General features: G+C 39.6%; 4 protein-coding genes across 5 annotated transcripts; 2 read left to right on the top strand and 2 right to left on the bottom strand.

Annotated features, from left to right (window-relative positions):
* Positions 1–435: 435 nt before the first annotated feature.
* Positions 436–3,244, bottom strand: pop5 (POP5 homolog, ribonuclease P/MRP subunit). Its single transcript, XM_054611024.1, has 5 exons — positions 3,156–3,244; positions 2,930–3,072; positions 1,663–1,812; positions 1,477–1,560; positions 436–1,182 (listed from the first exon to the last, which is right to left on the bottom strand). The coding sequence occupies exons 1-5, from the start codon at positions 3,173–3,175 to the stop codon at positions 1,076–1,078; spliced, it is 504 nt and encodes a 167-aa protein (XP_054466999.1). The 5' UTR covers positions 3,176–3,244; the 3' UTR covers positions 436–1,075.
* Positions 3,245–3,558: 314 nt separating this feature from the next.
* Positions 3,559–9,371, top strand: unc119.1 (unc-119 homolog 1). Its single transcript, XM_054610802.1, has 5 exons — positions 3,559–3,920; positions 5,115–5,228; positions 5,991–6,099; positions 6,208–6,380; positions 6,504–9,371. Exons 1-5 carry the CDS (start codon positions 3,686–3,688, stop codon positions 6,614–6,616), a joined length of 744 nt encoding a protein of 247 aa, XP_054466777.1. The 5' UTR covers positions 3,559–3,685; the 3' UTR covers positions 6,617–9,371.
* A 94-nt stretch (positions 9,372–9,465) lies between these two features.
* Positions 9,466–11,503, top strand: c13h12orf43 (chromosome 13 C12orf43 homolog). Its single transcript, XM_054610827.1, has 6 exons — positions 9,466–9,607; positions 9,933–9,963; positions 10,239–10,337; positions 10,453–10,523; positions 10,630–10,717; positions 10,793–11,503. The coding sequence occupies exons 1-6, from the start codon at positions 9,490–9,492 to the stop codon at positions 11,163–11,165; spliced, it is 780 nt and encodes a 259-aa protein (XP_054466802.1). The 5' UTR covers positions 9,466–9,489; the 3' UTR covers positions 11,166–11,503.
* A 5-nt stretch (positions 11,504–11,508) lies between these two features.
* On the bottom strand, positions 11,509–19,096 carry hnf1a (HNF1 homeobox a). 2 transcript variants are annotated; one of them, XM_054610825.1, is made up of 10 exons: positions 17,069–19,096; positions 15,896–16,095; positions 15,576–15,756; positions 14,521–14,723; positions 14,043–14,215; positions 13,812–13,953; positions 13,545–13,733; positions 13,353–13,465; positions 13,175–13,259; positions 11,509–11,853 (listed from the first exon to the last, which is right to left on the bottom strand). In XM_054610825.1, exons 1-10 carry the CDS (start codon positions 17,371–17,373, stop codon positions 11,723–11,725), a joined length of 1,722 nt encoding a protein of 573 aa, XP_054466800.1. In that variant the 5' UTR covers positions 17,374–19,096; the 3' UTR covers positions 11,509–11,722. The 2 variants fall into 2 exon arrangements, with proteins under 2 accessions (XP_054466800.1, XP_054466801.1); XM_054610826.1 differs by having other exon boundaries at positions 11,510–11,853; positions 14,043–14,185; positions 17,069–19,094.
* Between the last annotated feature and the right edge of the window lie 2,715 nt (positions 19,097–21,811).

The raw sequence follows: 21,811 nt of genomic DNA, 5'->3' as shown, positions 1-21,811 counted from the left end.
TCAGAATTGCTTTGCGTACTTGTTGTTTTTCTTCTTCAAATGATAAAAAGATGAAGAATCAGTCAATGGCATTTTTTAATTTAATGTCCATCTTGTAATAAAATAATTGAAAGTTTAGAAAGAAAGTCAAATAATGTATTATAACACAGAATGTGGCCATTCTGCTGCACAAGTACTTCATGTTTTTACCAATTACGTTACGTTAGGACTACATTTTCTGATTATATGTGTGTCATTTTAATTTAAACCCAGGACTTTTTACTTGAATGTGATTTTCCTACTTTATATACAGTACCAGTAAAAAGTTTGGACACACTCTCATTCAATGGTTTTTCATTATTTTTATTTTTTTCTACATTGTAGATTAATATTAAAGACATCCAAACAATGAAGGAACACATATGTAATTATGTGGTAAACAAACAAATGCTCAACAAACCAGAATATGTTTTATATTTTAGATTCTTCAAAGTAGTTGAATGAGAAGGTGTTTCCAAACTTTTGACTGGTACTGTACAGTCTATGGTTTTAGTTAATAAACGGGTTGAGAAATCAATATCTTGACACAGTATTGTTAAAGGTTATACTCTGCCAGCTGATAGCGATATAATGTAGCCATGTTTGCATCTTAAACATAATAATTGTTAACCACCAATGGTTTGTATAAATGTTATATTTTAGGACAAGGACAAAAACAGTATATTCAAAAACAGTGTTTTAATTTGTAAACAAAATATGCATGACCATAAAACAGTATAAATACAAAATATTTCATTGAAACATAAACTTTTTTTTCAGAATTAGGCAATAGTCTTATTTTGTGCTATGAGATTGCAGTTGTATTTTTGGTGACACTTAACTCTGGCAACCCAAATTATTTATGTGACAAACATCTTCAAATGTGCTCCTCTGTAGAAGACAGGAATAAAGTCAGTCAGTTTCCTTTACAAACAAATGTGCTGAGCAGCTGCAGTATAAACCATATTTCCACAGAAGTGGGTAAACATTTCTTCAAATGTTTAATTTCAATCCAGTCACAAAAGTTGTCTGCCGCCCTTTACTGTATGCTGTGAAGTCACTCTTCTTCATCTTCCTCACTCTCTTCTTCATCTTCAAATTCTTCCTTGTCTCCTTTTATAAGAGTGCAGTTCAGAATTGCTTTCCGTACCTGTTGTTTTTCTTCTACAAATGATAAAAAGATGAAGAATCAGTCAATGGCATTTTTTTATTTAATGTCCATCTTGTAATAAAATAATTGTATTCAATGCAATACTACATTAAAAGGACCTAAAGTAAAATGCTTCTATACATCATGTAAGATAGATTTTAATTCAACACTGGTAACAATTTGAAGTTAATATCTGGATTTTATTATCAATGATTAAAAAACACATTAACAGATAAATAAATAAATGTAACACTAATTGCAGAGTTCAGTATGAATGATATTAGATTCCAATCAATTCAATTCCATACCTTCATTTTTACATTTAGGTAGCATTCGATGGAGCTGCTGGGTGTTGTATCGAATCAGAAACTTCTGACATGTTCTAATTGTTCCTGGAAAAAAACAAACATCTTTAATTAGCGTTCAATTAATATTCAAGATTGTCCAAGGGTATGTCTGATTCATTATGGGATGTGTGTTGATGTTTTTCTTACCTCCCACATGCAAACAGTTCAGAAAACATGAGATTTTCTGCCCACGAGTTTCAATACAGGTAATGAAGGGCAATGCAGACCAGAGGAGTCTGTAACACCATTTGGGGAAACGCAGGAATACTGTTCCAGTATGAGCATTCAGATACTTCACTGGAAAGAAACAAAAAAAAGAAGCGTGAGAGCTCAGTTAACACTACAATATCCTTACAGTACTGCGTGATTAGTGCTGAATTCAAGACCAATATCAACATCATCATGAGTTAAAGGGCTGGGGGAATACGTAACCTTCTTATGTCAAGGCATCTAAACAGACCCTGCATCTAGTGTGTTTTCAGGAAACCTAGATTGAATTATATTACTTCAGCACTAAAACTCTCCTTATGTATCTAAAAAGTAGTAGAGGACTGCAGGAATCTGTGAACTTCACTCGCCATTGATGCTACTTCACCACATTTTGCAGGTAAATAATACACTTTTTACTCCACTTCATCCATTTGACAGCTTTGGTACGACTTACTTTGCAGATTAAGATTTAAATCTATCAATCTATAAAAAATTGACGAATTATTTTAGATTAAACTACTAACAGTGTGACATGCTCATTCAGCAGTAATTGTAAACAAATTCAGTTTAGAAAGAAAGTCAAATAATATATTATAACACAGAATGTGGCCATTCTGCTGCACAAGTACTTTATGTTTTTACCAATTACGTTACGTTAGGCCTACATTTTCTGATTATATGTGTGTCATTTTAATTTAAACCCAGGACTTTTTACTTGAATGTGATTTTCCTACTTTACATACAGTACCAGTCAAAAGTGTGGACACACCTTCTCATTCAATTTATTTTTATTTAACTTTTTAAGACATCCAAACTATGAAGGAACACATTACATTACATTACAGTCATTTAGCAGACGCTTTTATCCAAAGCGACTTACAGGAAGTGTATTCAACATAGGTATTCAAGAGAACTACTAGTCACCAGAAGTCATAAGTGCATCTCCTTTCTTAAACAAGCATCTTAAAGCATAAACCAGAGCAAAAGTCTAGTGCAGAGGCAAATTACTACGAAAACAATAATTGCAACAGACTAATACGAATACAATAAGTGTTACAAACTACTACACATATGGAATTATGTGGTAAACAAACAAATGCTCAACAAACCAGAATATGTTTTATATTTTAGATTCTTCAAAGTAGTTGAATGAGAAGGTGTGTCCACACTTTTGACTGGTCCTGTACATCTAACCACTGCTTACCAGAGAACCTGTTGCTGCACAGAGCCGCCCCGTAGTCCCCGTGTGTGCGGGCCACTGCTGCCTTCACTGCCACCGCGACAGCCCGGTCATCCAGCAACAGCAAGCGGCTCTGGTCTGTAACGATGACTTCGCACAGTAAATACCTATCAACCGAAGATAGTCTGTCAGCTACAAACGAGGAACACACATAGTATTATAAACATAGTACATAAAGAGCACATTTTACCTGGATTTCACACGCACCATGTCTTCTTCCGTGGGAACTTCCGTCAACAAAAGTCTCTCTACAGCTCTAGCGCCACACGCTGGACATTAACTAGACGCTGGGTGTACTGAATATTAGTCACAGGGCAGCACGATTAGTATGAGCCCAATTATGAACACATCTAGATACTATTTTCCTAACAGAAAACAAAAACACTGTATGATAATGTAATCCACAAAACGGAATGAGTGGCAACTGAGAGCTTGTAAACTGAACAATATGGTTTTGTTTAGTTAAAAGCGATCTTGTTACACTTTAAAAGAGACATAACACACCCGGTTGAAGACGAAACGGGAGGTCCCGGGCTTTAAAACATTCGTACCTCTTCGGTAACTATGACAATAACCCATCGCTCGTAGCCAATCACAAGCGCTCTTTTTCGTCTCCCATACACGTTCTACGCCATCTTGAAATTACACCCGCAGTTTATCAAGTCGCTCCCAATTTTTTTTAAAACAACCCCTCTCTCCATTATTGCATCAGTGTTTGGTATGAACGGTTCGCAAAACAAATCGGCACCGAAAGTCAGCAAAGGTAAGACGGACGCAGACACCGGCTCGGAGACGAAGCACAGGGACCGAAAGACAGGTGGAGGAATGCTGAAGAAGCTGAAGTCGAGGCGCAGTCAGACGGATAAGTGGCCTGTGGTCACAGAGGATGAGCTCCGGGCTCTGGGGAGGGACATCACCCCGGACAATGTCCTGGGCCTCCGGGCAGTCACGGAGGGTAAGTGATGTGTATATGTTATGTATATCATTTTGTCCTAATTGAAGTCGTTAAAGCGAGTAAACGGGCACCATGTACCCTAAATACCATATACCCTAAATACCATGTACCCTAAATTCCATGTACCCTAATCCATGTACCCTAAACCATGTACCCTATATACCATGTACCCTAATCCATGTACCCTATACCATGTACCCTATATACCATGTACCCTATATACCATATACCCTATATACCATGTACCATATACCCTATATACCATGTACCCTATACCCTAAACCATGTACCCTATACCATGTACCCTATACCATGTACCCTAAACCATATACCCTACCCTATACCATATACCCTATACCATATACCCTATACCATATACCATATACCCTAAACCATATACCCTATACCATGTACCCTAAACCATATACCATGTACCCTGCGCTAATTGTTGTTAGTTTTCAGATCAGTTGACCAGTGTGTCCATTAATTGTAATGACTTACAGTCACAATGTTAAGTTGGTCAAACAGGTAACGTTAGCACATGTCTAACTATGTATTTGTTGGCCATATTAACTCTTAGGCGTTAACCAAAGTAGTTGGATATATCCAGGGGCGAACTAATCAGCGGTTATGGTTCTTTCCATCTAACAAATGCAGGTCTAGTCACTGCAAACATTACGTTTTGTGTTTGGTCTCAAGTGCAGCTTTACAGTAATTTAATCCAATACTTTTTGGACCGTCTCCTGGAGTTGTGACCACCTCACCCAACTTGTAACTAACTGCCCTGCTTCAACCATCTTGAGTCATCGGACACCCAGTCTACCACAGTAGAAGCGAATGCTTAATGCCTCCCATTGTTTCTTCGGCCTTTCCCGGACCAGACAACAATGGCATTACTTCCCTTTTCTATCACAACACTTTGTTGAAAAGCTGGGAGCCTGAGCTGCAGCATTACTGCAAGGTGCAGGAGCCAGAAAACAGATACTAAAAACCTTAGTTGCTCATTAAGTGATATCTCTGTTCTCAGTTAGTATGTAAGGAATGGCCTTTGTGCTCCAAAGAACAAGTATTGGTAAATCTAATTAAATACCATAGAAGTAACACTGGTTGCTAATGTTTGCTTGCTTGCTGTCAGATTGCGATATGTTTGTGTTTGTCTTAACATGAACTTGCACCATTTTTTCCACATTCCAGACTATCTGTGCAAACCTGAGGACAATATCTACAACATTGACTTCACACGTTTCAAAATCCGAGATCTGGAGACTGGAACAGTGCTGTTTGAGATTGCCAAACCTCCTAACAGCGGTAAGTGACATATTAACTTCTGCCTTATGCAGATGCAACTATTCAAAAAGCTCACAAAGATATTTCTCTGGGAGATTTCTTTCAATCAACATGACATGTTTTATTATACAGCCTAAGTTCTGTAAAGTTGTTGTTTGTCTGCTTACACTTCCTTGTGATGTAGCTGCTCAATAACAGTTGTTTTATCTGTATCATGACTTAGAAGCTAACCCTGTCTGAGTTGTCCAGTGTGGAAAAGGATTTATACAGACAAGCTGATGCTGTTCAGTTATAGCCCTCAGGTGTTGCACAGTCAACAAAGCACTGTGTCACCAAGCATGAGAACGGCAGTCTTTCCCAGGGGCATGCTGTAGAGGCAATGCTTAAGCAACATGTAGTTTCCATTGCTTCATTTGTACAAGTAAGAAATGCATATAATATATGCAGATTTTAAGAAAAAATGTGGAAACCTTCATTCTACATTGCTCTTCCAAACATCCAAACCATATCAAATGCAATCAGTTTTTTTTGAATATCTTGTGAATTATAACTTTTATAATAAAAAAAGACGGAACATTTAAAATCATGTTGAGAATTAGCATGTAGCAAATAGCTGTATCTTACATATTTTGCATATAATTCATAATTACTTACTATTACACCTTTTCAGCCAAGTTGCTTTCACACTTTTTTTTAACCAATGAAAATGCTACTAATTATTTCGATTTTTGACTGGTCTGTGAATATAGGATGCAAGCCCGCTAAACATGTTTTCTGTATTAGGTCCTGTGGAGGGTGAAGAAGAGAGTGGAGATGTAGACATCAGTGCAGGGCGTTTTGTGCGATATCAGTTTACACCAGCCTTCCTAAAACTGTGCACAGTTGGTGCAACGTAAGTAAATGAACCGTAACTTTCTGACTCGTATTAGCTGAGAGCCTAATAATCAAACTTTTATGTTCACAACTGATTTTTTTTCTTGTTTCTGTCTCTAATCCTCAGTGTGGAGTTCACTGTCGGCGACCAGCCCATTAACAGCTTTCGTATGATTGAGAGGCATTACTTCCAGGGACGCCTTCTGAAGAACTTTGACTTTGACTTTGGATTTTGCATTCCCAACAGCCGCAATACATGTGAACACATTTATGAGTTTCCACAGCTTCCAGATGACCTCAGTGAGTGTTTTTAACTCGGATACTGATGTTATTATTGCTCCATGCATATTTTCACATAATAACCCATATTTAAATCTTTGTTTCATCTGTCCTTCCTTCGCTCTTTTCTTCCTTCCCCTCCAGTTCGCCAAATGGTGGCGCACCCTTACGAGACCAGATCAGACAGTTTCTACTTTGTTGACAACAAACTCATCATGCACAACAAGGCAGACTATGCCTACGATGGTGGTCTCTAATACCTGATGGGATAATGTTTGCAATACTTCCCAGGGGGTTGATTTCCGGCATCACAACCACCCAAAAGCTTTTTTTTGGGACAGAAGTATTCTCTCCTTTGTGGACATTCCACCGAACTTGACAACATTCTTCAGAAACAACGGACCAGATCTGCCTTCATATGAAATCATGGATCCATTCATCAGTACCTCATTGAGCTCAGTTTCTGTGACTCTGAGGAATGTTCAGTCAAATGTTTCTCCGTTTAATCTGACTGAAACCTTTTTGTTCTGTCTTTCGGTTTGTCATGCAAGTATCATGTTTCACTTTTGCCTTAGGTTTCTTTCCGTCTCTGCTGGAAAGGGACATTTTGAGTCAAAGACCTCTCATGGCAAAGCCTTTAGACTGTGTTAGCTAAAACTTAATTTACTTTAGTATATAGATGTTATCAGTTGATGTTTATTGAAACAACTTTCGCAAGTGACAATTGTGTTTCCCATAAGGAAAAGCGAGCATTAACTAGATGTTTTACAGTATTGTTAATCATAGATGATCATGTAGCATTAGTTGACATTGTTTGAGTTTCATTCTTGCTTAAATATCTACTATCAGCTGTCAGTCATTGGGACTGTTTGTGACAGATATTTAAGTTTAGCTTCAGCTTTATAAGGAACATTAGGTTGACCAATCTCATCTTTAGTAGGACTTTTATTAAATTAAGGATAGCATGAGCTCTTTTCGTGATGCCAGCTGGTCACTCTGCTAATATCTGTAACAATTATTTTTTTTACAACATTGTTGACTGGGAGTCTAGTGTTTGTTCTATCAAACTCTGAAACACACTGTGATACATGAAAATGACAAGATAACACAATGATCTGAGTTCCTGGACTTGCTTTATATGCCATGTCTCAAACTATTTGTTCTTCCCCTTTAGCCACTCCAATGTGTTCGCACACAGTTATTTATCCCATTGAGGTGATTCTTCCTCACTTATTTGGCACAACAGCACCGGGAATCCCACTCTTGTTTTCTAGTGGTGTGGTATACCTATTAAACTGTTTGCTGAGTGTATCTTCAGCTGCTCTGCACTCAGGTTCTCAATCTATCAATCTAATACACAGTAGCACAAAACATTACACAACACAGTACAGACTGATGTAGCTCGGTAGTTGATCTATTTTTAATTAGGCAGTTTTATTAGATGCAGAAATTGACATGTTTCCCTTTTCATAGAAGCCCTGTTTTAAGGACTATACTGGTGGTTTTGCATATTGTAGCCCAACAACTACATATTGTGTTATGTTTAAATTATACACATGGTTCCAGTCTTATTAGGTACACCTGTACAATGTAATGATATTGTGCAGCCTTCCAATAAATCCAACCTTAGTTAAGCTTGCAATAGTCATTTTGGTGACACTTTATCACTTTATTTAAGAGGCGTGCTGTTGAATTGTATTACACCCACTGAAAGGTCGGGATGTCTGATTAGCCAGTTACATTTCTCATATTTTCACATCGTACAGACATGAATGGAAATCACCGGGTGGCTGAAAGGCAGGAAATAATTCCTAAATGGTCAGCATTTTTATTATGATGATGCAATGAATTTATGTCATGCAAAACAGCTGGAATAGTCTAAATGTAATTTTCAAATGTTGAACAAATGATCCATTAACTGTACATTGTAACAGTGATTCCATGTGCCTTTTTTTATCCAGGTGTTTGTTGTTAGGGTTTTTGTTTTTTTTAGAAAAAAAACTTTTTGCATCATCCACCTATTTGGCTAAAGGAATGGAAAAAATATTGCAATACTGCCTTGTGTGAAACATACTCATTTGTTCTTGTACAATTTGGCATTTTTCAGTTCAAAAACAGTGAAAACCCATTATATAGCCCATTTATAACTCCAACAAGTGTGCTATCAGATACACACTTGGACAGCTGTAGCCTTCACTCCATGACCCTATGGAACCCATTTTGTTTAACCAATTGGATGTATGTTGGACTAGTGGTTATCAGCACTGGTGTTGTAAGAGATAGAGACTGTGCATTGTTTTGCCATACAGTATCACTCAGTGGTAGTACAATTGGATGATCTTAATGCCTTGATAAGTGGCTACACGTTGTCTGTCTGCACTAAAAGGCTACATGGCTGTCCCAAAAACGTATAGATCCATTCTGTAACCTGTCATGAATACTCTTTTTTTATATTGGCTGATTTTTAACAAATAATACCTTCATGTCATATCAGACTAATTGCAAGTAAAAATGGCAAAATGCAAAACAATGAAATCATTCAAAGTAAACTATCAGGGTTTTTTGGGGCTTTTCTATCTTCCAGCTGAATGGTAAACATAGTTATGTGACATATGATTTGATTATGGGACCCGCCCAAGACAAGAAAAAAACGTCTTTACATATGTATATTTACACTAAATCTGAATTATTTGTGCCTGCTGGCATTCTTAAACCCACACCACTTTGGATAGTTGTTGCAGACTGAATATTTTGGATATCACATGACTATGGTAAAGTTTCCATGACTTCTTTTTTTTTTTTTTTTACTTTCTATTAGAAATTTCCAACTGGGAAATCTATTTCATTGTTTGAACTTTTTATGGATGGACCAATTTTGCACAGCTCCTGTTTTCCGAGATGTTTGCCTTTCTCCGTGAGTATAGTGATGATTTAAATAGAATGACCTTGATCTATCCTCTTCCCAGTCTGATCTGGTCTTGATCAAACCGTTTGTATGACGACAGTGATGAATAAAAGCAGAAATCTGTAAAAAAAAAAAAGCCTGTTTCTTTCCACACAATTCACCTTTGGAACTTGACTGCATTACCCAGAATCCTCAGCTCAAAACACCAGCAGCACATGCGTTATCATGGCGGCGCCCACTGAAAATATGGTTGGTGTTTCTGACGACTCCAGCAGCAGTGATGATGAAGTGTTGAAAAGATGTAAGGAGGCAGTTTGGGAGACACCAACTGCCCAAAAGAAAGGTGAATTATTTTCTGTTATTTTCAGAAGTTAGAGACGAAGTGAGTGTTTCTGCACAGACAGATCAACTCCGATAGAGATACGACATTACCCTGCTGAGAAGTCCAGCATAAAACTACTAGTTGTAATTAAACGTTGGTTAAAGTTAAATGCTTGTCAAAAATATACTGTCATACTCCAGAGCTCATTCGCTTCCTCTAAGCTCACACAGTCAGTGTTCTGGTTATAACTCTGCATCGATAACTGAGCTTTCTAGTCCATTCAAACTCTTTGAGAGTATTTAATCAAATGTATTTACCTGTTGATGACTGTCTTTGTTTGTTTCAGATGGGGGCATCAATGTGCAACAGTCAAAGCGGTAAGCCTTATTGTCTAAATAACTTCTAACTATAAATCATTATGAAGAAGGAAGAAGAGCTATCTGTCAATTAGTTTCTGTTTCTCCACACAGTGTAAAAAGCCTGTATATAATTTTTGTTGCCTCCTTCAATTAGGAAACTATAGTAATCCCAGCTATATCTATATAATAAACGTGCAACATGTGCACATTAACTTCATATTAATGGTACAATGTCTGCATTGCATATACATATTTAATATCAGAAGATTGATTATTGTCTTTCTGTGCAACAGTGTTGTTGTCGCCGACCACGAACACGATGGCAACGAGCTCCAGGTCACCCAAGGGTTTCGAACACACGTTGCTAAGAAGTTGGTACATCTCCTTGACAGGTAAGTAGTTTGACTGTGTAGATAAGTTTGGCATTCTAATGCAATAATCTCATAATACTGTGAGGAAATGATATGCATGTTTTTACTCCTGGCTTATAATGTGTGTTACTGTCAGTTCTATTACAGAAATGCATTCTGAAACTTTATCCTGTGTGGAATCAGCGAAATGTGATGATGATGACGAAGGTGAAGTTTATCTTTATTTTGGTACTTGCTGCTTTTGTGGGGATTCTGCTATATATTTACCTACATGCACAACTAACATGTTTTCTTTTGTTTTTGCCTTTTTTAGGATTTCGTCTGTTTTCTACGTCAGTACCGGGACAGCCAGCTGATGATCCTCCAGCCCCAGTGAGGCGTCGGCCTGTTCCCAGCTCAAGGTTTGTATTGTTTTTAAAGAACCTCATTAGTTTGTATGGTCCTTTTAACATTATACGTCCCTCTGTTTGTCACAGTGACAGTGACAGTGAGATGGAAACAAGGCTGAGGGAGGCAGCGGTGTCTGTCAAAGATCTCTTATCCGCATCGTTGCTGCCCTCTACATTCTCCAGTCCATCAGCAGAGCTTCCTTGCTCAGAAAAAATAAAGAAAAAGAGGGAAGTGGCAGAGGAAGAGGAGAGCCATGTTGTTAAGAAGAAGAAGAAGAAGAAAAAGAGGAAACAGAATCAAGAAGGGGGTGAGCAAGTGGACTCTGCAGGTTCTCCCCATAATGCTCAAAGAAATGGTGAGCATGGGACCTTAGACGAGGAACACACACAGGTCAAAGTAAAACGGAAAAAGAAAAAGAAGCAAAGAGAATTACACACAGAGGAAGTAGCTGTGAACTGAACTAATGACTAATATTTTGCTTTTTTGATATGTTTCTTTGTCATCCAGTCTGTCAAGCTTGAAGTATATTTTCCCCCCAAAATTGAGTATATTTTAGGAAGCTGTTTGTTCCATGCTACCTAGTAAACACATGACAGCAAACTTGTATCTAAACAAAAACCTATTTTGATTCCATCCTTCATGAAAGATACTAATTTAAGAGCGGGAAAAGGCATTTCAAGGCAGTGACATAAAAAAAAATGCAGGTAACATGCAGTTTTACAAGTTTCAAGTTAATGTACAGTTTCTGAATGTTGCCAAACATTTCAATAAAAATACATTTTGGTTTTGATTTTTCAGTTTATTGTTGTATCAAAAGTGAATCTTATCTAATGTCAATCCTTGTTCGTATTACAGTGGTACGGAGTTTCAGAGAGTCTTTGAAACATAAAAGCTGAATCGTCCCTCTGGCCCCTGACTCCATTTTATTTCTGGAAATTTACACCAGAGGTAGCTGTCCATCCAAAACACAAAGTCCAACTGATAGCGAGGAGACACTATGTTGCCAGAGAGCACTTCTACTGTGCAGTAGAGACCATTTGCGTGGGGATGTAGGAGCTGATGTCTGTTGTGGAAGGTGAGAGAAGGTGAGACTGATGACTTTCTGTTGTCTGAGAGGCAGGATACAGCTCTAGGCTCTCGGAGGAAGCTGTTGACAAAAAACATATTTTAAAAAAAGTTGTTAATCTGGTACGGAAAGCGTTTGGCACAATTAGCTCATTTCCAGCACAGACACAATGGCACTACAGGCAGTTAGTGTTAGTGTTAAGGCTGCATAGTTGGTGTTTGGGTGTTTGTCTCCTTTGGGTTATCACTGAAATCACAGACCGCCAACATATAGTTTCTGTTAAGTAAAGACAATGTCAGAAATATTAATTATTTTATGCTAAAGTGTGAAAAGAATACTGGGACGTCCATGACACAGGAAGACATCTACAATAAAATCAAAAACTTCATAAAATAAGTAAACACCCAACTGGATTATGCACACTGTAAACAACAAGAATGTGTTGAACATTTACTTCTGAAATGTAGCTATGATGAGGAAGGAGGCAACTTGTATCACCATCAAAGGAAGTAAAAACTGTGATTACATTAAACAATCTGCTTTGGAAGGCACCATCATTATTTATTTAACTACTTAAAGGAAACTGACTTAGATATTATAATTTGGATTTTTTCAAATTTAATTAACAAATCTTTGGATATGTTTACATTTTCTCTTTTGCCCATCCTCTGCTCCAAACTCCATTCTAGTAGGTGGGTATAAAGCACCTGTAACTGGTTTGTGTTTTTAATGTGAAATGCTGCAGTTGTGTTTCTTAATTTTTTTTATATTGAATCCAATGAATTTATTTAATTTATATGATGCATGTATGAGAAATAACTTTTCTTGTTTAGCATTAGGCAAGATGATGGATACCACTCTGATGCTTTTAAATATCGAGCTGAAGCCAGCAGTTTTTTAGCATTGCATAAAGATTGAAAACCGGGAAACATCTCTGTACCATTCACCTACCAGCACCTCTAAAGCTAGCTAATGAATACATGTTTATCTGTTGAGAAAAAAGAGAGTAAAAATGACAATTTGTTGTTTAACGGGTGGTTATGTGCCGGACTATTTCTTGCCAGAGAGCAGTGACTTCTGGGAGTTTTTTAGTCGCCATGAGGTTGCTGGGCAACTAGCTGAGCTCAACCAGCTGCTTGCTCCAGCTTCAAACTGAATAAGAGTGGTATCAATTTTCCCATCTAACTCTTGTCAAGAAAGCAAAAAAATATATTTCCCCAAAACGTTAAACTACTTCTTTAAAATCTCTGTGAGAGCTCTGTGGAATTATGTGATCAAATTGAAGAAGTCCAGTTTGATAGTGTCATGCTGAAAGGTCAAAAAAATCAATTGTAGGTAGGAGGTCCCTTTGAAATTTGATTCACTAGACATGATGTCATCCCACGGATGTTGTAATGTGTACCTGGCACAGGTGGGTGCTGCTGCAGGTGTAGAGAGTCTTCTTGTAAAGGTGAGCCCGTTTGTTCCTCAGGATCTGCTGTTAGAATCTATCGAAAAAGGAAAATCAGTGACAGTTTTTATTTTATTTTATTTATTTAGTTATTCTGAAATAGATGAACCTACAGGTCAGACTCTGTTACCTGTCTGACAGCAGTGAGGCTGGTCAGCGTCCCCAGGCTGCTGCTGTCGGTGATGACCATGGCTTGAGACAGCAGACTGGACGAATGGTACTGCGGCGAATCTGACTTGTACACTGTAATGAGGAACAGATGAATGAGTCTTCACTTAACATAACACGTTCAACTCATGTCAGTTTGTCGCTGTGGTCTTACTGTGACATGGCAGCTGCGCCATGGTTGCCATAAATGGACTGGCCCCCATGTGACTCTGGAGGTGGTGTGATATTGGCTGCTGGGACGAGGCATGAAGCTGCTGCTGGAACGAGATCGGCTGGAGAGTGGTGAAACTTCCCCCGACGTTGTTGATAACAGGCACATTCTGAGCCTGCGTTGAGGCTAAACCTGTAAAAGACAATATTGTTTTCTGAATATTTCTTTTTTTATTCTTACATAGATGAGAGAACAAACTAGAGATGTTACCAATGAGAAGTGAGGACTCCCCCAGGCTCATGACGCTGGGTAGGGAGGCCATGATAAGGCCCTGTGAGGAAGCAGGGGAGGCAGACAGGCTGTGCAGCGAGGTCAGAGTGCTTACTGGGGGCAGTGGGCCGCCGCTGGACACCTGAGACCAGAGGACAGCAACGGTTACGATGGCAGAGGTGCATACAGGTAGTCTACAATATAAACTAGGACCATGACACATGCACTCACCAGCTTGGGGTTATGTGCCTCGAGGAGTGTGTGGCTGGGCTCCAGCTGGATAGGGCTGACCACCAGACGACCCACTCTGTCCCCTAGGCTTCCTCTGGCTGAGCTCAGGCTGTCACACAGGATTTGCTGACTGTATTTGACACCTGGAAACCAAGAAGTCAGGCCTCGCAACACTGACGGTGTTCATATTTTTACAAAATGCGTACATCAAACACATGCATTGGGTGATGGCTCCAACATGCAGCATGAGGTAACAAGGAACTATGAGCCAACCCTTGCAGAACCAGTGCAGTCATGTCTGCAAGAGTGTGCTGGTTATTGTTTTAACCCCCAAGGAATCAAAAAGACAAGAACGATTTAAGATCCGGCATAAGCAAGTCCGACTTTGTCTCGCTCCCTTTTTTGGGGGGTTTTGATTTCTCTATTGAATTTCAATTCTAAACTCTTTAAGCTTGACTGAACATTGTCAGGGTATTACCATGCTCAGGACTTTGTGGGAGGTTGGGGTGAGAAGAGGAGGCAGTTTGGTTGGTAAAAGGTGTGTCGAGAGCAAGCTTGTGACGGAAGGCCTCCTCTTTGCGACGGTTGGCGAACCAGTTGTACACCCGGACCTCGGTGACCAGGTTGGAGCCCAGGCCGGCAAGCTGGGAGGGTGAAACCCCCCTCTGGTGACACTCCGCCCTGATGGAGGAAGAGCACAATGATACATATATATGCCTTTACATCTTGACGGTGAGAGTGAGGCCCATTGCTAAGTCACTATGTGACTATGTGAGGAGTTCAACCAATCACCTGCTAGTAGTTCACATACTCTAGGTGTTAGCATGCAGGCTAGCAGATGTTCTTTCTAGTATCATGTTAACAGATGTACACTATAAACATTGTCACTCCAGTCAGCCTCCACTAAAAAGGCTCAGATAGCTTTGGAGGTATTTGGCATAAACCAATGTTTGACCTGATGATGATACTGATCCTGCATGAAGCATTACTCTGGCTACTTCCTGCTGGAGGTAGCCATTAAAAGACGGGCACAATGTGGTTATTAAGGGATGGACATGGTCAGCATCAATACTCAGGAAGGCTTTGGTGTTTCAAACAATGCTTTATTGGTACTAAGGGGCTCAAAGTGTGACAAAATATATATTCCCCCACACCTTTACACCACCATGTTGCAGCAGAAAACAAGACTCATCAGACCATGCAATGTTTTTTCCAATCTTCTATTGTCCAGTTTTGATGAGCCCGTGCCAATCGTAGTTTCAGTTTCCTGTTGTTAACTGACAGAAGTGGCACCCGGTGTGTTACTGAACATATGGGACTGTTGTGTACACACAGTGTTCCCTATGGGTTCAATCACCTAGAACCTTGTGACAGCTGGTTTCAGAGGCTTTAATAATCATAACAAAAGGCCAACCGCACCAATCTGGCCCATGATTTGGGTCTTAGTAGTGCCAAAGTGACAGAGCAATGCTGTAAAAATAAGATGGATAAACCAAACCCTGTCTGAGTCCCTGTATCATTTCGATGCCTCACCTGTTACAATCCTCAACTAAACCCTCTCTCTCCTCCTTGCTGGGGTTCTTCTGTCGGTCGTAGGCGTGGAAGAGGATCTGCAGGGATGCTGGTCCCCATTTGAACCTGTTCCTCCGTCCCTTCCTGGTCTCCTCTCCCTGCTCTTCCCCAGATCCAAGGCCATGTTTGGCGTTTGAAAATTCTAAAAAGGAATGGTAATTTTTTTACCCCCTTTTTTAAAACTCTCTTTCAGTCTCACACAGTGAGAGAACTGATGTTTGATGTATGTTTGAAAACAGAAATGAGGGCCTTTGCAGCTCCACAGCTGCTTATATACTCACGCTGGCTGATCTCGCCTCGCTTCTTGACGTACCAGGTGTACAGAGACGCTCTCTTCTGGTTCTTCATGGGCGTGCCTTTGTTGAGGTGCTGGGAGAGATGTGACTGGTTGAGTCCTGTGGACTCCACCACCTCTCTCTGAGGGAGGTTGTGCTGCTGCATGTAGCTTTTCACCATTTTAGCAACATGCCAGGGGTCCTCCCTATTAGACAAAGACATCATCATTGTGTGATGATGACCACCTCTCATTCTTGTGTGTTTTTTTCTTTTAACTGTTAAACCCTTTGATAGAAAAGTGCTTAACCGTTTGTCACAACATGAGACATAAAGCATGGCCACACAGAGGGAAGTAGAGAGAGGCTTATTGACACAGAGAGATAAGGGAAAGCACACAGGGGCAAAGTCCAACCCTTTCAGATCACTGGAGGGGAAAAACGTGAAAAAGGTTTATGAAGCCTAATTTAACGCTTTCTATCAGTTCTATCAGTTCAGGAACATACAAAATACACAACATTTCAAAACTCTATGATTTTACCAGATTCAAATACAGACATAGACAGTAAACTTTAATTAAATATATTTAAAAGAGGCATTATCGAGGCTTTGAATCCTTTTTTTAAAAAATTATACACAGTATCAGTGTGCACAATGTATTCCAAATATCCCCCAAAAATGGTTAACAAAGATATAGAAATATCGCTCCTGCCTTATGTAAACATGGCCTCACAAGACCAGCCCTACTCCATTAATCTTCACCTATGCGTGTAGCTTATTTATTAAGAAAAGGCCAGAGAATAATGGTGGGGGTGGGTAATTAGTAACTAGCAAAGGAGGAACCCTTTTTAAATTCGCCTCAGAAGCCAGATTGCAGAGGGAGAGAGGCAGACAGAGAAGCAAAGAGAAGGAGGGAGGATTTGGTAAAGAGAGGGGAACTTACAGAAAAGAGGAGATGTTATCGGGTTAACTACTAGTTTTGATACAGAGAAGGTGAAAGAGAAGAGTGGGAAATCCAAAAACAGCCTTGATGAAGTGTTCAAGGCATTTTCAAAGTTTACCTGATCAGGTCCTACAGAGGCAAAGACTAATAGCTGTGATGGATTTGGCAGTTAGTGAGAGATTGAGGTGATTTTTGCTGTTGCAATGGAGCTTCCAGAAAAGCACGGGGATCTACTTACTGCAGTAGCTGGTCAACTTCAGCCCTCAGTTTGGCCGCCTCCTCTGGGAGAAGCTTCTCCAACTCTCGGAATATAGGCGGTGGGAAATCCATTTCTCCTTCCTCTGAGCTCTCTCCATCCCCCCTCTCTCCTCTCTCGGCGCCAGCACTCGCCCTGTCTCGCTCCAGCTCCCCCATGGCTTGGACCAGGACGTCCCGGGACAGTCCAGATCCCAGCAGGGCACAGATCAGCTGCTCCTGAAGGGCGGTCAAACGGCTGGGCTTTGCCTTGGCCGCTCCGGCCCTCTCCTCTAACCTCTCTTCCATTGCTCTGATGCCTTACCTCACCTCCGCTTCGCAAACAAACACTGCTCTCTTGTGCACTAGCACACTCAAATGACAGCCAGACAGGCAGCGCTGGGCCTCATTCTATTCGTAGTCCCTCTTCAGCTTAAAAGAACAGATACTTTCATTTTTCCTGTGTTGAATTTCCTCCCAATGCGTCCTGAGCTGCCTGGTTTTGGCTCTCCACCTGCTGTTTTGCTTTCAAAGGTCAATTTTCTTTTTTTTTAACCTTCCTCTTCACCCCCTCCTTCTTACATGCGCCCTGTGAACTTTGTCCCCACTCCCTCAGTCCCCAACAGTGGCCAAAGTGCAATTTAAAAACAATAAATGAACGTGAGGGGATCTTGCAGTTGAATGCAGGGCTGCAGAGTCAACAGATCTCCTCTCAAAGCAGACAAAGAAAGATAAGCCGAGAAAACATAACAGAAAAGTTGTGGGGAGTATTTTTTACGTAGATTTTTCTGATGTCACAGTGAAACAGACATTTGGAAACACAAAGAAGCTCTTCCAACGATTATTCTTTAAATTATGGGAATTCCTCACTTCAATGTTGAAGCATGTTGTCATAAATTTCACAATAAAGGTCAGACCAACGTTAGATTGACTGTTTGTCTGAGTAGAATCATGACTGTATCTGTCCTTCACGCCACTAGAGAGCGCTGTCATGTCATGTTTACATCTGAACGACCCAGTTTTCAGGACCTGTCCCTATACCAGTTACTAAAGTCAGTGAGTGTTTCTACAATGACTTTGTAAGAGAACAGCATTGAGACAGCTTTTTAAAATCTGAATCCTTTTTTTTTTTTATCAAAAGGTGTTTTCATAATTTGATTTAATTTGGGTTATTTGTTTGCACTTGTGCGTATTTTTGTGTATGCAGGTTGGTATATGTATGTAATACATATGTAACACGCAGTGGTCGAAGAAGTACCCAGATCAGATCCTTTGCTTGAGTAAAATCACCAATACCACAGTTTAAAAATAGTCCACAATAAGGGAAAGCGCTGTATTTAATCTTAGTCCAATTGTTTCCAACCTAGAGGTTGGGCCATCTCCAAGGGGGGGTTGTTTGATTAGTGTGATAGGAAGAGCAAATAAAAAAGGTCTGTGACACAAATCTGTACACAATATTTTACCTCTTTGGGCAATGAACCATGTGAGAAGTTCACAGGGGAAAAGTCTTTTTGGTGGAAATACCAACTCAATAACATCTGAAATGTGACAAAAGGCCCCAACTATACAACTAACAGCTTATTAGAAGGGGTCACGAGCTAAAAAGGTCAGGATATTTAACATTTAACATTTAACAACAGCACATCGTTAATCAAATTTCCATCTGCACTTTAACTTGTAACTAGCTGTCAAGTCAATGTAGCAGAGTTAAAATAACATTTATTTAATTTAATTTATAAAGTACAGTAAAATGTAAATACTACAGTTACAAGACCATCAAAATCCGCTTAACTACAGTACTTGAGTAGATGTACTTAATTATATTCCACCACTGTGTATTGTATATTTGTACGTATGACTTGATCACAATGTCTGTATTTTACAGCCCATTTGCTCACCTGTTGATATTTCAACTATGTTTATCTCACTTTCTTATTTTTGTTACCTCTCATTACTTTCATGGTTTGAAGGACAGGAATGTAAATATAATGTCCATTTTGTGCAGTAGATGTTGGTTATTGCTTTTGAAGATTCCCTGACTATTCTTTTAGTAAAAGGCACGTTAGCATGTTTGTTGGCATTTCTTTCAACTTCCTCCACAGGTGGTGTTAAACTCCAAACTTTCTTCTTTAACTCTTTACATAGACTTCCCTGAATCAGCCTTTTTGATTACCAAATTCAAGATCTCTTTTTCTTTGATCCCTCCTCTGGTTTTCTCTCAAAGAGAGTTGGCAGGAATGATAAGTTGGAAGTGGACTGGAAAGGAAAGAGGGCAAACTGAATGGGAGAAAACCTTTGAGAGTTAATGTAGTCCTTTATCTTTTCTCCCTCTTTCAGTGTAAAACGCTCACTTTCTCTGCCTGGATCACCTTATACCATTCTCAGGTTCAGCCTATCAGCACCTTTTTGTGTGGAGCTCTTGTTACCCCACCCCACCCTTGGGAAGATGGCATTATACTGTATTTGGAAGGGTAACAGAGCTCCCTCTATCTCCCTGAGACATGCCACTGACCTGTAATTAAGTCCCATTGTACTATTCAGAGGAAACTCCTCACCAAAACGGACAGAGGGCAATGTGTGTGGATTTCCAACAGCTCAGATACGGCTGTGACTAATGCTCCACCACACAAGCTGGGGTTATCGAAACGGGCCACATGCAGCACACATGAGGGCTTGCATTTTTCCCTCTCCAGAGAGCTCAAAGCTATGTTGATTGATAATGAGATACAATCCACGCTGTCCATCTCTCATTAGTGAGCCATTGCTGGCCGCCGCTGCCTGTGTTCTAGACGCTAGCTCTCTCTCTTTCTCTGCCTCAGACTAGTGCCCCCCCATTCCACCCCAACCCCGTCCCCACCATTCAACCCCATTGATCATGCATGCAGAAATTCAACACACCCCTTAATTCCTGTCCAAATAGCCCCCTGTCCCACTTCCAGAGCTTCATCTGCTCATCTGCAGAGGATAGAGTGTGCATGCAGCACACTGGCTGCAGCACAGCACTCAGTGAGGATAAACTGTGTTAGTGAGGACAATCATGAATCTAAATCTGTGCCCAAACATCCTGGGTTACACACTCTGAGCTTGTGGTGTTGCTCTGAACATGATCGTGTTACAGGTGTGTGTGTATTATGGTGACATAACCAGTTTGTTGCACAGTATGCTCACAAAATATCCAGACTTTTCCAAACTTTGCACCAAACCCTGATCCTCGGGTAGGACAGCAGCCATTTTATCCCCAACTTAAGTCAAAGCTGTGGTTGTCTTTGTGTCGCTCGGGCTATTGATTGGTCTTAACATTGGTTAGCGGGTCACATGTTGAGTCAGTGTTGAGAAGATTAGCTGGAGCTGGTACTAATTAGATACTTAAACCCCGGCAATGAATGAACACACAGCACACAAACCTCCTGTTATACACCACATGGCATAAGCCGGTTTGCAATATGGAAGGTGTATTAAGACAGAGAGACACATTGTTGCCGATGATGATAGCTTCAAACCAGAACTCTGATGCAAAGCAACACTGCATAGACATTCAGTTAAAATGACTTAACAGGAAGCCTGTTCGTAAATTGGAGCAGTTATGTTTGTGAAGTTTTAGATCAGTTAATATCAGTAATGAACGAGGGATGAAAAATCAAACAATATGTAACAATCCACAAGTTGTCATTCAAGCACCTCAGGCAAAACTACCAGGGTCTGTGGGTACATTAAAGGAGAAGTATGACTTTATGTTAACTTAATTTGATTAAAGCCTGCTACTGGAATCAAGGCTTGATAAGTAATTTCTTAACTAACTGTTGGCCAATAATTGTGAAACTGATTCACTTTGGGGCCTGCCTAACTTTATGAACACAGAAAGAAAAAAAACATTTCTACAGTTGCTTACAACATTTCCTGTTGTGGGTAAAGTAGTGTCTGTGATTATTGTCCTAGATTGAATTGATAGCATAAAACATTACTTTGCTGACGATATAAATACAATATGCATGCACATGTTGTGTACTTTAATGAGTCATACATTTTTGCAGGACTTTCATTGTTATCTTTCTTTTTTAAAGACTTCTCAAGACCATTTAGGCCTTTGTTACAAATGCAGATTAGTTCTTGTAACCGTAAATTGTGTCTGTTAACACCTTATCCCATCAGGACGGACATTGCATCAAGTTAATCAAAATCAGCCAGAATTTGACAGGAAGTTATAAGATTCTGCCTTCACAATAAGGCTTTATGTTTGAAACTTAAGTACAGAGGGTTTAGTTAAGAATCTCTGGCCAACAGAATCAGTTTTAAATTAATATGGTTTAGATTTTATGATGTTTTGTTAACTTTCTTTATCTGATCTCATTTTACATCATATAGCTGTTTTGCAAGTGAGATGTTTCCTTTAAATTCAGTAGCTCTTTGTGAATGTGTCTTTGGCTTATGAATTACATTTTATCATAATAAAAAGCTACGTTATAAATACACAGTTCCGTTAAAATATTTTGATATAAAATATATAGCTAAAAATACTTGTGTTTTATCTTTTGAATTAGATTTACTGGCTTTATTTTTTACACTTTCCAAATACACAGGCTTACTCAGATTGGGCCTCACGTAAAGCTGGCAAATAAAATAATATTTTGTGCTTTCCTCATTCTTTAAATCCACGCTAAAGACTGTCGATGTAAGACTTTTTTTATTTTTAAAACATGCATAGAGCAGGACTTAAGGTTCATCCAAGGAAAGACTGGCCTACTAATAG

This window comes from Anoplopoma fimbria, chromosome 13 (genome assembly GCF_027596085.1).
Source record: "Anoplopoma fimbria isolate UVic2021 breed Golden Eagle Sablefish chromosome 13, Afim_UVic_2022, whole genome shotgun sequence".
In the NCBI taxonomy this organism is placed as follows: Eukaryota; Metazoa; Chordata; class Actinopteri; order Perciformes; family Anoplopomatidae; genus Anoplopoma; species Anoplopoma fimbria.
Note: the sequence above shows the minus strand (reverse complement) of the source record. Positions and strands in the feature narration are given on the sequence as shown.

Excerpts from the sequence above, each read along its gene's own strand:
- hnf1a (XM_054610825.1), bottom strand. The coding sequence starts at position 17,373 with ATGGAAGAGAGGTTAGAGGAGAGGGCCGGAGCGGCCAAGGCAAAGCCC. Across the intron at positions 16,096-17,068 it reads GAAGTTGACCAGCTACTGCA|GGAGGACCCCTGGCATGTTG; the intron begins GTAAGTAGATCC and ends TTTGTCTAATAG. Across the intron at positions 14,724-15,575 it reads TTAGTTGAGGATTGTAACAG|GGCGGAGTGTCACCAGAGGG; the intron begins GTGAGGCATCGA and ends TTCCTCCATCAG.
- c13h12orf43 (XM_054610827.1), top strand. The coding sequence starts at position 9,490 with ATGGCGGCGCCCACTGAAAATATGGTTGGTGTTTCTGACGACTCCAGC. Across the intron at positions 9,608-9,932 it reads ACCAACTGCCCAAAAGAAAG|ATGGGGGCATCAATGTGCAA; the intron begins GTGAATTATTTT and ends TGTTTGTTTCAG. Across the intron at positions 10,338-10,452 it reads TTGGTACATCTCCTTGACAG|TTCTATTACAGAAATGCATT; the intron begins GTAAGTAGTTTG and ends TGTTACTGTCAG.
- pop5 (XM_054611024.1), bottom strand. The coding sequence starts at position 3,175 with ATGGTGCGTGTGAAATCCAG. Across the intron at positions 3,073-3,155 it reads ATGGTGCGTGTGAAATCCAG|GTATTTACTGTGCGAAGTCA; the intron begins GTAAAATGTGCT and ends TTCGGTTGATAG. Across the intron at positions 1,183-1,476 it reads ACCTAAATGTAAAAATGAAG|AAGAAAAACAACAGGTACGG; the intron begins GTATGGAATTGA and ends TATCATTTGTAG.
- unc119.1 (XM_054610802.1), top strand. The coding sequence starts at position 3,686 with ATGAACGGTTCGCAAAACAAATCGGCACCGAAAGTCAGCAAAGGTAAG. Across the intron at positions 3,921-5,114 it reads CCTCCGGGCAGTCACGGAGG|ACTATCTGTGCAAACCTGAG; the intron begins GTAAGTGATGTG and ends TCCACATTCCAG. Across the intron at positions 6,381-6,503 it reads ACAGCTTCCAGATGACCTCA|TTCGCCAAATGGTGGCGCAC; the intron begins GTGAGTGTTTTT and ends CTTCCCCTCCAG.